Source organism: Dreissena polymorpha, chromosome 15 (assembly GCF_020536995.1).
Source record: "Dreissena polymorpha isolate Duluth1 chromosome 15, UMN_Dpol_1.0, whole genome shotgun sequence".
NCBI classification, from domain to species: Eukaryota; Metazoa; Mollusca; class Bivalvia; order Myida; family Dreissenidae; genus Dreissena; species Dreissena polymorpha.
This window is the reverse complement of record NC_068369.1, coordinates 42,682,680-42,698,889: the sequence shown is the minus strand read 5'-3', so window position 1 is coordinate 42,698,889 and position 16,210 is coordinate 42,682,680. Positions and strand designations below refer to the sequence as shown.

Sequence of the window (16,210 nt, the reverse complement as noted above, 5' to 3'; positions counted from 1 at the left end):
ATTTTCTTCGATTTTTTTCAAAGAATACTTTCAGAAAAGCAAACAGTTTGGATCCTGATGAGACGCCACGTTCTGTGGCGTCTCATCTGGATCCAAACTGTTTGCAAAGGCCTTTAAAATTCAGCTCCAGCGCTTTAAGGGTTAACTATAAACAACTTCATCCTTTCATCAACCCTAACGGCATAGCACCTATGCCTGGCGTATTGCTGCTTCTAAAGGCCTGTCGTGGTTGTTTTTTTTTAATTTGCATTGTATATGTCGTTTTTTTTTGTTTTTCCTTAATATCATGGCGGTCACTTAACCGTTTTGTTTTTCCTTAATATCATGGCGGTCACTTAACCGACATACACTTTTCCTGGGTAAGCTGGTTAACCAGAACAAAGGGCACATAATTATTCTAAAAACTGATTAGTGTCATACTTGAATCAGATCTAAGTGACACATGGCCATAGAGAGGATTTTTTTTACAAACCTCTAGACAAGTTCTGCCGCCGGGCTGGGAATCAAACCAGAGATCCTCGGATTTGAGGTCCAATGCTATACCAGCTAAGCTACACGGTACAAAGACTATTATTTTTTGGAATGTAGCCTCGAGTAACGATTTATCTTTTTGTTAATTTATCTTACTTAGCTCCAATTTTAGACGTCGCTTGGTCGCCATATTTTCGGACGAAGGGAAGATTTTGGACGAAGAAAACAGGCGGATTTTAAGTCATTTTACAATTGGCTACTTTATTATAGGTAGAAAAGGTTGCACAAAGAACTGTTTCTTCGTTGAGTGCAATCACATATGTGGCCACACATCATATTTTGCGAATTTCTTCGTTTTTTATCAGATGCAACGAAATGGACAGCCCGCCGAAGTTGACCTATTTTCCGGATCCGACCTTCGGATATAATATTGAAGACATATAATGAAAATTCCTTTAATGCCACTATATAAAGTACATAAAATGATTGGTCATGCCTCTTTGAAGTTAATCTAGATACAGTTTCATTTATATTTAAGTTAGTTTTTTAATTGTCTGGTCCTGATACTATGCATTTACAAAGGGTTGGCACCATTCACTTTTATCGTTGACATATTTTTGAAACCAAATATCACAACTTTTTCAAATCCCCAGGTCTTTCGTTCATAAGTTTGTCTGCTTGCACACTGGTTTGCTTCTTACTGCTGTTTTAATGACTATGTCTTCCATCCAGATACAGTCAAGTTACCATTACCGGATCACTACCCATAGCGGATCACTTTGATGTTCAAGACTGCGTATCGCGATGAATAGTTGACATTTTTAGATGATATTTTGGACACAGCATCTTCAAGGCCTGTTCTTTAAAACACATTGATTGAGTCTTAATCAGAGCTACTCTTTGTCAAACATTTCGGTGTGTTTTGCTGACATGTATATACAACTTTTTTGACTTCCATCTCGTTTCCAAATCGAGGTTGAACATTTTTTGCAGCCATATGCTATAACTCTGTTGGAAAGTAAGAAGATTACGCATAAATATAAAGCCATTTAGTAGTCTTTCTGCCTGCAAAATTCCATTTCAGTTTTGATTCGTGTTTAAGATTTTGAAACACCTTAAAAGAAATGAAGAATTAGGGCAATAAGTTGAATAACGGATCAAGCGTGATAATATGCGTATTGACAATATATTATATTAAAATATATGCAAATCTTGTTGATTCTTTCAAACAATTTACATGGTTTATAAGATGCCCATATCTTTTCGATCTTTTTAGGATTTTCAACAGATAATTCACACAAGAACACCATGCGTAAAGTGTGGATACAAGATCACATATAGAAAACAATTAATAACAAAAAAAATGAATATAATTTATAACTGGCAATGTAACTTGGTCGTTGTAAACAACACATTTCAGGTTTTGACTGTTCAAATAGCGTGTTAGATGACCACCTGAGTGTTTTCAGTCACGTGATCCATTATGGCTACAACTGATCCGTTAATGCATGAATTCTGCAGCAAATTTTTTTTATCACAAATACATTTTGCCTGCGTTTCAAAAAAGACTATGTGCTGAATCAGTAAGCAAAGGTAATATTTAATCAAACTGGTGTAAAAGAAGTCTCAGAACATTTATTGCTTTTCACCAAAACAACTTTATTACGCTACTGATCCGGTAATGGTAACTTTACTGTATATATGTGTAATTAATGTTTGATTACCAGTTGCATGGAACCATTCAATCATTTTCTATTAAATGTTTTTTCAGGGAAACACAATCATGGGAAGGCCGAAACGAACAATCAAGAAGGTACAGGGATTGTATAAATAAAATTGTTAATATACTTTTGGTAATTTTTAAACCCGACCTGAGTCAATATCATCATTGGGATTAAATGACAAAACATAAACAACAATTTAAACATTAAAACAAGTACCATAAAAACGCAGTCATAAGTCGAGATTTTTTACCTCCAAAATTTGATTAAAATTACGGTATCGACTTATGAGGTCAACCATGAAAAAAATTGATGAAATTTGACGAAGATTGATCCCCACCGCGATTTTTTTTTTTTTTTAACTCGTTGATTTACGACACATGAAATGTTGTCTTTTAACTGATACTTATCAATTAATATAACCACAGTTTGCAACATTTAAATTGTTTATATTTTCATAATTTAATCCAAAGTTTTCATGTTTGCAGGTGTTTTTTATAACTGAATGCGTAAACAAAAGATCAGGTCATTTTTATCTATTTTTTGAAAAAAAATTATGAGCTATTGTCATCACCTTGGCGTCGGTGTCCGGTTAAGTTTTGCGTTTAGGTCCACTTTTCTCAGAAAGTATCAATGCTATTGCATTCAAACTTGGTACACTTACTTACTATCATGAGGGGACTGGGCAGGCAAAGTTAGATAACTCTGGCGTGCATTTTGACAGAATTATGTGCCATTTTTATACTTAGAAAATTGAAATTTTGGTTAAGTTTTGTGTTTAAGTCCATTTTATTCCTTAAGTATCAAAGGTATTGCTTTCATACTTGCAACACTTACTAACTATCATAAGGGGACTGTGCAGGCAAAGTTATGTAACTTTGACTGGCATTTGGACGGAATTATGGGCCCTTTATACTTAGAAAATTGAAAATTTTGTTAAGTTTTGTGTTTTGGTCCACTTTACCCCTAAACTATCATAGATATTGCTTTTATACTTGGAACACTCGCAAACTATCATAAGGGTACAGTAAAAGGACAAGTTGCATAACTCTGGTTGTCATTTTTACGGAATTATGGCCCTTTTTTGACTTAGTAACTTTGTTTCGATCCACTTTACTTCTTAAGTATCAAGGCTTTTGCTTGCAAACTTCAAATTCTTTCATGCTATCATGAGGTTACTGTACCTGGCAAGTTGAATTTTACCTTGACCTTTGAATGACCTTGACTCTCAAGGTCAAGGTCAAATTATTAAATTTTGCTAAAAATGCCATAACTTCTTTATTTATGATTAGATTTGATTGATACTTTGACATAACTACTCTTACCTGACATACCCCCCTCCCCCCCCCCCCCCCCCCCCCCCCCCCCCCCCGACTTATGAGCGGGCAGACTTATGACTGCGTTTTTACGGTATGTTTTATAACCCATAATATTAGAACCATACTCATGGTCACTACTTCTGTAATTTAGATTTTTTTTAAATATTGCAAAACTAAATAAGCCAAGACTTAATCATGTTTTACATGAATGTAACTATATTTTTTGCAGACAAAAAAAATGAAAGAAAGCATGGAAGGAGGGCTAAAAGTTAAGATGAAGTCCAACACAAAGAGCGCAAAGAAGTCCATAAAGATGAAGCTGAAGAAGATTTGCAAAGCACAATCAGACGATGAGATGGAAGAAACGCCGCCTTCCTCCCCAGGATATGATCCAGGGGAGGAAGATGAAGACCTGTCAGAGCCCGGAACTCCAGAACCGTCGTCCTCCGAACATTACGGGTCATCACGGGGCCTTGGGAAGCCGCGTCGAGCGTATGTGTCGTACAGCCAGGAACAGCTTCTGAGTGCCATACGTGCAATTAAGGAGGACCATCTGTCCATCTACAAGGCAGCTGAGATGTACGGTGTGCCTAAGTCAACGTTGCACGACAAGGTTTGAAACTTGGCCAAGATTTCTAGCTTTTGTTGTTGATAGTAAATACAGATACTTAAGGCTGAATCAAAGAACTTAAATTAAGTAGCAAATTAGAAGTTTGAAGTTTATGTAGAACATGTGAGAATTGTTAATACATATATAAAAACACAAGTTTTCTTTTTAATCTTTTTCTTATGATCATAGACAAAAAGTTACTAGTACTTTGCTCCACTCATAAAATATTATTGTCTGGATCACTTGCAAATTAAAATCGATATTCCACCAAATACAACAAATATCCTCTATATTTTTGTTCTGTACAGGCTAGTGGCAAATCAAACATGTTGTTCCAACGCAAAGGTCCAGCCCCACTACTCTCATACGATGATGAGAAAAAACTGGTAGACTACCTGCTGCAGATGTCAAACCTCGGCTACATGTTCAACATACAGGAACTGCGCAATCTTGCCTCCGAACTTGCAGCAGAGAAAGGAGTGGTGTGTGAAGGACAGCTCCTCTCACCACGCTGGCACAAAGGGTTCCGCACACGCTGGCCAATTTTAAATGAAAAAGTGTTTGGCGATTTTCGTACGTGCGAGCGCAAAATGAAGGCTGAGACGCCAAGAAGGAAGACTCTAGAAGTGTTTGAGATTGAAGAAGATGGTGACCAATTGCAGATTTCTACCATGGCTGATGAAACAGATATCTGCTTGTACAACTATTATACAGAACTGCGAGTGATCATGGAGAAATACGACCTGATGGACAGACCTGGGCGGATATTCTGTATAGACGAGGTCGCCATTCAGTATGAGTCCGGGCAACCAAAAGCCAGACAGATCAAGTCGCTGAAAAGTTCCTTTCCATCTCGGTCAGAAACGACTGTGGTGAGCTTGATTGGCTGCGGAAACGCCCTCGGAAATGCGGTGCCACCATTTCTGGTGTATCCAGGCAACAAACTGGATCAAGATTTGCTAAAGGGCAAATATCCCGGTGTGCAGGCAGTAAACACTGAGAATGGACTCACTGACTATTCGACCATGAAACATTATCTGGAGAAACATTTTATCGAACATGCGATGATGGGAATGCGAAGTCGAACACCCCCGTTGCTTGTGCTGTATGATGGCTCTAAATCAAAAATCAGTCCAGATACCATAATCTGGGCGAAAGGTCACAACATTATTCTATTTGTACTGCCGCCAAGCTCATCAAATCTGAAATACCCGCTCGAGAAAGGTGTGTTCCGAAACTTCAAAGAGCATTTCATTCGGGAGACCAGAATTTTCAGGGAGATGTACAATGTGGACGCAATCTCGAAGAAGGCGATTTGTAAAATAGTGTCCGAGGCGTACCCTATTGCAATGTCTTGTAAGAACCTTGTGGAGATGTTTGGAGACCTGGGAATATTCCCCTACAAGCCATCAATGGTGCTATGTGATGAGTTGAGAACTGAACGATACAATAGACTGAAGAAATACCACTCCATCAAGAAGAGGCCTCCAGGCATGAAAGACAAGGGTGTGCAGGTGGGTGTTTGTTCCAGTCTTTGTGAATAGGGCCAGGGTCAGGGCTTTTTCTCAGCATTAAAGGAACATGAAATTGGGAATTTTAAGGTCAATCTACTTTAAATTGGGAAACAAGTGTTATTGTTTGATTTAAATTTAATGTTCCTGTGAAACAATTGACTATGCCTGGAAGTAAAATAAATTCTATATATGACGTAAATTTCAAAATTAATTTTACAATTATTCTTATTTGAAACGACAAGGCCCAGACCTATAAAATTTGGTCATATCAGAAAGTGGTCCTTTAAATATTTGTTCAAATTCAACATCAACCTTTAAACAGTCAGGATCCCAGTTTTTTTTAAATCGCATCACGTTTTAAATATCTATAGACTTGATTTTCAAAATGACTTGAATTTTTCAATTGAAACGCTAGATTCAGATTAAAAACATCTTTATGCACATTGTATGGTTTCAAGGTTACCAATTCTGTTCATATCATGCTTCTGAAATGAAATTGGACCACACCTGGGGTTTCAGATGGTCTTTATTTTAAAATGCATTACTCTTACTGTTCTGTGTACCACCAGATATTCATTCGAGATGACAGCCAGTTGAAGCTGATCAAGGCAGGCAAGCGGCGCATGATCCTTCAGGAGGACACTTCGGTGACCGACGTGGACTCCACGCTAACCTTCCTCCGCGGCAAAAAGATACAGAAGATGCTGGAAGGGAACGCTGGGATACGCACACGACAAGACATCTCGGATTATTCTGACACTGACGGTAAAACTTGATGACAATATGATTAATTTTGTTAAAACACAATTGCACATGGTCTTAATAAGGAAAACATGATTGAATGCCGATATTTTCACAAAGTCTTGTGAGTGATTTCTCAGATAGTGTTGTGTGTGATTTCTCACAAATTGTTGCGTGTGATTTCTCACGTATGGTTGTGTGTGATTTCTCACATAGTCTTGTGTTGGATTTCCCTCTTAGACTTGTGTGTGATTTCTCACATAGTCGTATGCCTGATTCTCACATAGTGTTGTGTGTGATTTCTAACAAAGTTGTGTGTGTGATTTCTAACAAAGTTGTGTGTGTGATTTCTCATATAGTCTTGTGTGTGATTTCTCACAAAGTCGTGTATGTGAAATCTCACATAGTCTTGTGTGTGATTTCTCACATAGTCTTGTGCATGATTTCTCACAGTGTTGTGTGCGATTTCTCACATAGTCTTGTGTGTGATTTCTCACATAGTCTTGTGTGTGATTTCTCACATATTCTTGTGTGCGATTTCTTACATGTCTTTGTGTGATTTCTCACATGGTTGTGTGCGTGCATTTCACACATAGTGTTGTGCATGATTTCTCACAAAGTCTTGTGTGTGATTTCTCATATAGTCTTGTGTTTGATTTCTCACATAGTCCTGTGTGTGATTTCTCACATTGTCCTGTGTGTGATTTCTCATATAGTCCTGTGTGTGATTTCTCACATAGTCTTGTGTGTGATTTCTCACATAGTCCTGGGTTTGATTTCTCACATAGTCCTGTGTGTGATTTTTCACAGTCTTGTGTGATTTCTCACATAGTCTTGTGTGTGATTTCTCACATAGTCCTGGTCGGATTTCTCACATAGTCCTGTGTGTGATTTCTCACAAAGTCTTGTTTGTGATTTCAGAGGAGTATGAGGAGAACATGGTTGAGTACGAGATGAACGTTGACAATGAAATCCACACGTCCAACCACACTTATCAGGAGGTGCAGCAGGTAAGGGGAACTTATATTGTTATGGAGCCTCGCTTTTGGAAAAAGCGGCTAAATGCATGTGCAATCCTCGCAGGCTAATCAGGGACACTACTTTCCGCATTAATTGGATCACTACGAAGAGAATTCCTTTCAACAAATAAACCCATAAAAGCAGAAAGTATTGGCCTGTGTAACCTGTGTAGACTGCACAGCCTAATATAGGACAATCCTAAATATAGACTGCACAGTATAATCTTAAGACATTACTTTAAGCACATGCATGAAGCATCTTTTTCCTAGAGCGAATTATTGTATTGTTATTTATTTCCAATGATTTTTTTTAGCTCAAGTGTTATTTCTATTTATTTATTGCTTAAAAATAATAATTTGAGCTTGTCCCATGAGGAGTAAAATGTCAAGTTCATAATGAAAGACATTTTTTTAAATAATTGTTTTCTTATTATTTTTAAAAAACCTTTAAATCACATGTCTTTGGCCTCCTTAATCGTATTGATCCTAGTAACAATCTGACAATGTCACTAGGGTACTGATTAAACAGCATTGGCGCTTTTTTTCTTCATAGAGAACGGTCGTGGACAGCCATTTCACATTTTCAACAAGGAAATTTCACAAATCTAACAATACTTAAAAAAATAAAAAAGTGGTAATTTTTAACTGTGAAAATAGGACTTTTGGGGCTTAAAAATGTCAAAAACTGCCATTTCACAATTCAAATTTACAATTTGAATTAATATTTTACATAAGCCAGACAAAATAGTGACAGTTGTTTGGCTTTTCTATGGTTTTAGATGGAGTTTACCAGTCAAAATATTGTTGATCTATTGTAAGTGGTAATTTGTTGATAGAAAGTGTCAAGACAATAAAAAAATGATTGAAATGCATTATTTAAAGACATTTTAAGTTGATGCAAGTATGAAACATGCTTTTACTATACTTATTCTAAACAAACTGAATTTCACAATTTTTACAAGTTCGTGAATAGTTTTTTCACAATTTGCAGACGTTTGCGACATACTTTTTTTTCACAATTTCAAAAAGTTCGCGACTCATTTTTTTACATCGTGAAGGGTGCCAGGGCGGCTTCACAAAATCAGGAAAATAGCTGGTCGTCATGTTACAATGATGTTTTAAATCAGAGTATAATTCAATTTTGTTCTTATCTGACATGGTATGATCACATTTAATTATGTTGACTTTTTAGAATATACAGAGAAGAAAACAATTAACTCCGACTTGCGTATTGATAGATACCAGAATTAGCATCCAGATATCTGTATGTGGTATGGGGATAATATACGTAGAAACGTATGAATCAACAATATTGTCTGAAATGTGATATTAGATAATTCTTGATTGTAGAGTCATATTGATTTTTTATAAAGCTATTTGTCACGTTATACGTGTAACTGTATATGCAATAAGTTTGCTTGGTGTGAAGTTTAATCAAATAAAGTACAACTATAATCAACGAGCCAATTACATGTACTAAAAAATAGCGTTTTTGCAACATAACAATATGTATTGGGTTATGGCTCCTGTTAGCATATGCAAAAAGAGGAAAATTTACGGCAAAAGTAAATTTGTTCTTGAGGTGAGAAAAAGTCCCAACATGTGACTTCCATGTTCAATTTACAGTCGGAGGTCCAGAGTTCAAGAGGGTACCATGGTAACAGGTCTGTACCTAAGACAGTTCACACCAACATAGACGGCAGCCAGTATGTGACCCAGAGTGTTACAACGGACGAAGGAAGTAAGCGATGTTGCAGTTCCTCCTTTTTAGCGTGCTCATGGTGAGCTTTTGTGATCAACTTTTGTCCGTTGTGCGTTGTCCGTCGTGCGTTGTCCGTTGTGCGACGTCAACATTTGCTTTGTTCACTCTCTAGAGGCCACATTTATTGTCCAATCTTTATGAAATTTGGTCAGAAGATTGGTTTTAATGATATCTTGGATGAGTTCGAAAATGGTTACATTTGCTTGAAAAACATGGCTGCCAAGGGGCGAAATTTTTTCCTTCTATGGCTATATATGGCTATAGTAAAATCTTGTTAACACTCTATAGGCCACATTTATTGTCTGATCTTCATGAAACTTGGTCAGAAGATTCATCCTAATTATATCTTTGACGAGTTCGAAAATGGTGCCGGTTGGTTGAAAAACATGGCCTGCAGGGGGCGGGGCATTTTTCCTTATATGGCTATAGTAAAACCTTGTTAACACTCTAGAGGCCACATTTATTTTCCAATCTTCATGAAACTTGCTCAGAAGATTTGTCCCACTGATATCTTTGATAAGTTAAAAAATGGTAACCTTTTCTTGAAAAACATGGCTGCCAAGGGGCGGGGCATTTTTGCTTATATGGCTTTATACGGCTATAGTATAATCTTGTTAACACTCTAGAGACCACATTAATTGTCCAATCTTAATGAAACTTGGTCAGAATATTCATCCCAATAATATCTTGGACGAGTTCGAAAATGATTCCGGTTGGTTAAAAAACATGGCCGCCAGGGGGCGGGGCATTTTTCCTAATATGGCTATAGTAAAACCTTGTTAACACTCTAAGAGGCCACATTTATTGTTTAATCTTGGTGAAATATGGTCAGAAGATTTATCTAAATGATATCTTGGATTAGTTTGAAAATGGTTACGTTTGCTTGAATAACATGGCCGCCAAGGGGCCGGGCATTTTTCCTTATATGGCTATATAAGGCTATAGTAAAATCTTGTTAACACTCTAGAGGCCACATTTATAGTCCGATCTTCATGAAACTCAGTCAGAAGATTCATCACAATAATATCTTGGACGAGTTAAAAATGATGCAGGTTGGTTGAAAAACATGGCCACCACAGGGGCAGGGCTATTTTCCTTATATGGCTATAGTAAAACCTTGTTAACACTCTAGAGGTCACATTTATTTTCCGATCATCATGAAACTTGGTCAGAAGATTTGTCCCAATGATATCTTGGATGAGTTTGAAAATGGTTTTGGTTGCTTTTAAAACATGGCCACCAGGGGCGGGGCATTTTTCCTTATATGGCTTTATATGGCTATAGTAAAACCTTGTTAACACTCTAGAGGCCACATTTATTGTCCAATTTTCATGAAATTTGTTCAGAAGATTGGTCTCAATGATATCTTTGATGAGTTCGAAAATAATTATGTTTGCTTGAAAAAAATGTCTTCAAAGGGGCGTGGCATTTTTCCTTATATGGCTATAGTAAAATCTTGTTAACACTCTAGAGGCCACATTACTGTCCGATCTTCATGAAACTTGGTCAGAAGATTCATCCCGATAATATCTTGGATGAGTTAAAAAAAAAGATCCCGTTTGGTTGAAAAACATGGCTGCCAGGGGGCGGGTCATTTTTCCTTATAAGTTATATGGCTATAGTAAAACCTTGTTAATAGTCTAGAGGCCACATTTATTTTCCAATCTTTGTGAAACTTGGTCAGAAGATTTGTCCCCATAATATCTTGTTATCTCAGGTGAGGGACTTTGGGCCTTTCAGGCCCTCTTGTTTATGATTCAAGGTTAAGTTATGGGTATTTTCTCTGTATTTTTCGTAAATTGTCAACACATAAATATAATTCTACCTGAACAAGTCCTCACGGTTCCCTCAGGGCTTTAAAAAGTTGTTCCGACTTAGTTTCGCCAAATTCAAATAGTTGTCGCCACACTGAGGCTACATGGGGGCAATGAAGATCATGTTATTATAATACGAACAATTTATTCATTTTACAATCTGAGCATTTTAGAGTATGTTTAATAAATTGATACAATAACAGTATTATAATAAATAAAAATATTAATAAATATAATACTAATATTAATCAATTAATGTGAAGCATATAAATAATATTAATGTGTTCTAGCATATGACCCACTACATATAGCCCATAACTCAACACAGTCAAATAAAATAAGCTTTTGTGAACATCAAATGTCAAATTGATTTTCATGTGCTTAACAATGTTCTTTTTTTTTAAACAGTACATAATGCAGTGAATGAATTTATTAGTTTTGAGGATATACATAGTTCACACAGCATAGATTTTGTGTTGGAAATCCTATTGAAGAAAAATAAATTCTGATTAACAACTCTCTGTTTTTGTTTTTTTGTTAGCAGGTGAATTTATAGAAGTTGGCATTTTTGAAGGAGTCTCAACATTAGCAGAATCTAACGTTCACTTTCTACAAGGGGTTATACACTCTGAACTTGCCATTTTGATGAGTAAAACAGAGATATAATGTCACATTTATATAGAACCAATACATGTAAAAACTTAAGTTATTTCCTATCATTGCACAGATATTGCTAAAAAGCAATCGATACATGTTGTCTATGTAACGGTCTTGAATCGGCTTCACTTCACATTAAAGCGCAAAGTTGGTATATGTCAATGTTGCCTTACCTCTGAAGCAATAAAACTGACGTGACCAATTAAGATAACTTGTGATAACACTCCAAATCAGCGCAATTATCACCATTACATGCCACTTGCGGATTTTTTTTGCCAGAATTTTTATTTTGTCGCCAATGGCGATCGACAGCGGGAACCCTGACTCCTGTTTTGAAAAACCACAAGATTTCATGCCGACAATGATTTTCCAGTTCACAGACTCTTCTGAAGAAGTGCCATCATTCCTTTGTGAATGATATAATTTTAAATAGTATGAAATTAAGCATGCACTGTTCAAGTTCTATTATCTGTTTCAATAGTTCTTCATCAACGGAAATCTATAAAAAAAAAATCCCTACCCCAAAATTATGTATGGCCTGCCACATCTACAAATAGTGTTTGTGGTAAGAAGTTTAAAAAATAAGCACAAGTTGACACTGGGTAATGTTCTATCTTTGTTCTTTCAGCTTTTAAAATCGAAGATGCCCACGCATATGCTCTGCAACCACAGGGTAGGTTTAACATTTACAGTTTTTATTGTAAAAGATTTTGCTTGGATTAAAAGGGAAAAAGGATTATTTCCAATTTTTCATGCATTTTTAATTAGACCTGATCATAAAGTGCTCATGGTTAGCTTTTGTGGCTGCCCTTTTTATGTCCCCCACCACTTAAGTGGAGGACATATTGCCCTGTCTGTTGGTTTGTTTGTGTGTTTGCGTCAAACTTTAACATTTGCCATTTCTTTTGCAATATTGAAGATAGCAAATTCATATTTGGCATGCATGTGTATCTCATGGAGCTGCACATTTTGAGTGGTGAAAGGTCAAGGTCATTCTTCAAGGTCAAAGGTCAAATATATGGGTCAAAATCGTGAATTTAATGTACACTTTTGCAACATTGAAGATAGCAACTTGATATTTGGCATGCATGTGTATCTCATGGAGCTGCACATTTTGAGTGGTGAAAGGTGAAGGTGAAGGTCATCCTTCAAGGTCTAAGGTCACATATATGAGGACATAGTGTTCCACAAACACATCACTTGTTTGTCATGGCAGTGCATAGTGCATTGTCAACATTCATTTGCCTTGTGAATACTCTATTGAGACAGCAATTATTGCCAAATCTTCATGTGGATCAAATAAAAGAAAAAGCTTGTGACCACTGCAGAGGCCATATTTATGCCCACTCTTACATAAACTTGATAAGAGCATTTGTCTTAATATATATCAGTTGAGTTTTAAACTGGGCTGTGAAGGTTAAAAAAACTAGGTCAATAGTTCAAAGACAAAGTGTGTTGACTGCATTTTCTCCGGTCTGGCTTAAAGCGTCCCAGAGGACAACTTTCCTCAACAATAAAAATAATAATAAATATTTTACTTAGAACATACAAAAATGTGTGGAAAGGAACCTATTTGTTTAGCTCGGCGTTTTCGGAGGTATTGTCATGGCCAGCTCGTCGTCCGCCGTCTGACGTCTGCGTTGTGCTAAAACCTTAACATTGGCTCAAAAATCGAAGTGCTTCCACCTACATTTTTGAAACTTCATATGTAGATGCACCTTGATGAGTTCTACACGCCACACCCATTTTGGGGTCAAAGGTCAAGGTCACTGTGACCTCAAAAAAAAAAATAATCTGACAAGCTTTCATTGATTCAAAACTGCACCTGTAGCCGAGCATGGCACCCGTTATGCAGTGATCTCGTTTCAAGATATTCTTATTTAAAAAAAAAATCTATAAACTTTGATATGCCTCTGTAAAGTTTTAGTTATAAATCAAAAACTGTGAACAAGTCTCTGTAATTTTAAGATTCCAACCATCTCCATTCCAGATGGAACATCAACAAGCGGCACTCAGACGCCTGTGCAGAATGGCTCTGACAACGAGGATGACGAGACACTGGAACAGACCCGCGTTGCAGTCCAGGCCCTGCAAGACATCGCAAACGACTTCAACTATCTCACCCAAACGTCATCGGGTCCGATGCAGACCACCGTTCAGAATGTGACTCTCAACTCGGGCCGCATGATCCAGGTTGTCGTTCAGGGTCCGGCGGACCAGATGGTGTCCACGGAGCAGGTCATAGAGGCAGTAGAGCAGATTGAAATTGACAACTCGGTGGAGTCGATCATCCCCATCTCAGAGGGGCAAATCATAGAGGCAGTGGTGGAGGGGGAGGTCATACAGAACACGTGACCAGCAAAACTCAAGGGCGAATCTCCAGCTTGATTGACTTGAATTTTTACTTTCTCGTCTCCTTTGGCATACTGTTAAATCATTTATATTTGTAGGCATAAAATGTTGTTGTTTAAAAAAAATGTTTTCGGACAGGTTAATTTGTGGATTTCTTACTTTGAAAAAAAAGACGAATTATCATCGGTCACTGTCTGATGTGTTAATGTTAAATTTGCAGAAATATCATCACACGAAATCAACGAAAATTAATTTCTCATGAAAAATAATTATTTTACAGTATTGAAAGATGATAAGTTGCCTAAACAGCTTCTAAGCCTTGTTGGTTCATTTGGTGATTTGTATTAAGGTAATCATTTAGTTGACAATTTGATCGTTATAGATGATGGGATGGGTGTTTTCGGCCTATAAAGAATTGGGCAAGAAGTTTTATCATTTATTTCAGGTTTTTGTTCAGTAATTGTTCCTGTTGGCAATTTTTATTTATGACAGACTTTCTAAGTACCTGCACAAGTTCATGAGTTTCATTGAGCTGTTTAAAATTGAACTTAACATTTTAATTTTCAATCAATGCTTTATATTGTATAAGTTGTGTTCTTATCAGATTTGTTTTCTGAGAAATGCTTTTAAATTTTGTGCAAAAATAATCAGATTGGATGAAATCGTGATTTTTTTTAATACTATGTAAAGCAATAAAAGACTCAAATTAATGTAGCAAGTAAAAAAAGTGTATAAGTTCCCAAAATATATTCTTTTATATCATTTTATTTGAAGCTGAAAGCCTGCAATATTTAAATGAATTATTTCTACTCCCAGTGCCTGAAGCTTAATACTCTTATGACCAACGTGTGAATAGGAGAGACCTGTACACTATCTTACACATTGGAGCTAGGCTAGTGTTCTATCCTTGCAATGCTTTGCCGACTCCGAAAAATATGTACACAGTTTAGTCTCTATGTGTTTGACAAATAAATGTGCATGACCATTGACTTTCGTGGTTAGAGAAAGGAAGACCAAATGAACTTGTAGGATAGGATGCAATTTTAAGTCACCACACTTTTGTAGACACTTCATTTCAGGACATTATGAAAGCTTGGCCTCACTATGAAGGGTAGATTGGCAAGAAACAATTTTTACGCCCAGTTTTCCAGGCATACTGAGCTATAAGCCATTCAATTTTTATTCGTAAAATGTTCTACATTTGTGTAGCGAACTGCTTATCTATTTGTCAGGCCATTGAATTGAAACTTGATACATCACCAAGTAGTGTAGATTTGCAAGAAACCATGTTCACCCTTAGTAATACACGTGTTCATTAGTTACATGCACGTGAACTTTTTAATACATAAAATGATAAACGTTTGTAGAGTGAAGTTCTTCTAATTTCGCAAGCGATTGCATTTAAACTTGATGTAAGTCATAATTATGATGTCTATATGTGCAAGACACCTTTCTCAAGCCCAGTGATGAAAACGTTCCCGAGTTATGTGCCCTTAAACTCAAACATTGGCATGGCTTCTACGAGGTTGACAAAGCGGTGCGGTGTTATGACATCGCTCTGGTTTATGATAGAAAATGGCAATTATTCTCAAAGTATTTCTTAGCTGAAAGAAACAGATGTTTATAGATATTTCTGGAAATCGTTGAGAAATTCGTTCGACATTTAAGAAAACGTGTCCATTAGCTGAAACCTAAATATTGAACAGACTGAGCGCTCCTTATCAGCAATCAAAGCTTGTAGGTAACATTTTATTAAATAGGTGTGATAATAAGGCACAGGTTGTCCATAAGCCAATTTAATTTAATATAGAACAAGAGGGCCTGAAAGGCCCCAAGTCGCTTACCTGAGATAACAAGATATTACTGGGACAAATCTTCTGACCAAGTTTCATGAAGATCGGAAAATAAATGTGGCCTCTTGGAGTGTTTACAAGGTTTTACTAAAGCCATATAAGGAAAAATGACCCGCCCCCTGGCAGCCATGTTTTTCAATCAACCGGCATCATTTTTGAATTCATCCAAGATATTATTGAGATGAATCTTCTGACCAAGTTTCATGAAGATCGGACAGTAAATGTGGCCTCTAGAGTGTTAACAATATTTTACTATAGCCATATAAGGAAACATGCCCCGCCCCTTGGCAGCCATGTTTTTCAATCAAACGTAACCATTTTCGTTTCGCATCCAAGATGCCAATAAGACAAATCTTCTGACCATATGTCACGAAGAT

The 16,210-nt window shown here is 36.7% G+C and overlaps 1 protein-coding gene across 2 annotated transcripts; it reads left to right on the top strand.

The window, feature by feature from the left end:
• The first annotated feature begins 633 nt into the window (after positions 1 to 633).
• Positions 634 to 15,342, top strand: LOC127859281 (uncharacterized). 2 transcript variants are annotated; one of them, XM_052396526.1, is made up of 9 exons: positions 634 to 741; positions 2,243 to 2,284; positions 3,741 to 4,124; positions 4,430 to 5,635; positions 6,205 to 6,400; positions 7,298 to 7,386; positions 9,022 to 9,136; positions 12,257 to 12,301; positions 13,619 to 15,342. In XM_052396526.1, the coding sequence occupies exons 2-9, from the start codon at positions 2,255 to 2,257 to the stop codon at positions 13,981 to 13,983; spliced, it is 2,430 nt and encodes an 809-aa protein (XP_052252486.1). In that variant the 5' UTR covers positions 634 to 741; positions 2,243 to 2,254; the 3' UTR covers positions 13,984 to 15,342. The 2 variants fall into 2 exon arrangements, with proteins under 2 accessions (XP_052252486.1, XP_052252485.1); XM_052396525.1 differs by lacking the exon at positions 634 to 741 and adding an exon at positions 757 to 944.
• The last annotated feature ends 868 nt before the right edge of the window (positions 15,343 to 16,210 follow it).

Excerpts from the sequence above, each read along its gene's own strand:
- LOC127859281 (XM_052396525.1), top strand. The coding sequence starts at position 915 with ATGAAAATTCCTTTAATGCCACTATATAAA. Across the intron at positions 945-2,242 it reads CTTTAATGCCACTATATAAA|GGAAACACAATCATGGGAAG; the intron begins GTACATAAAATG and ends ATGTTTTTTCAG. Across the intron at positions 12,302-13,618 it reads ATATGCTCTGCAACCACAGG|ATGGAACATCAACAAGCGGC; the intron begins GTAGGTTTAACA and ends TCTCCATTCCAG.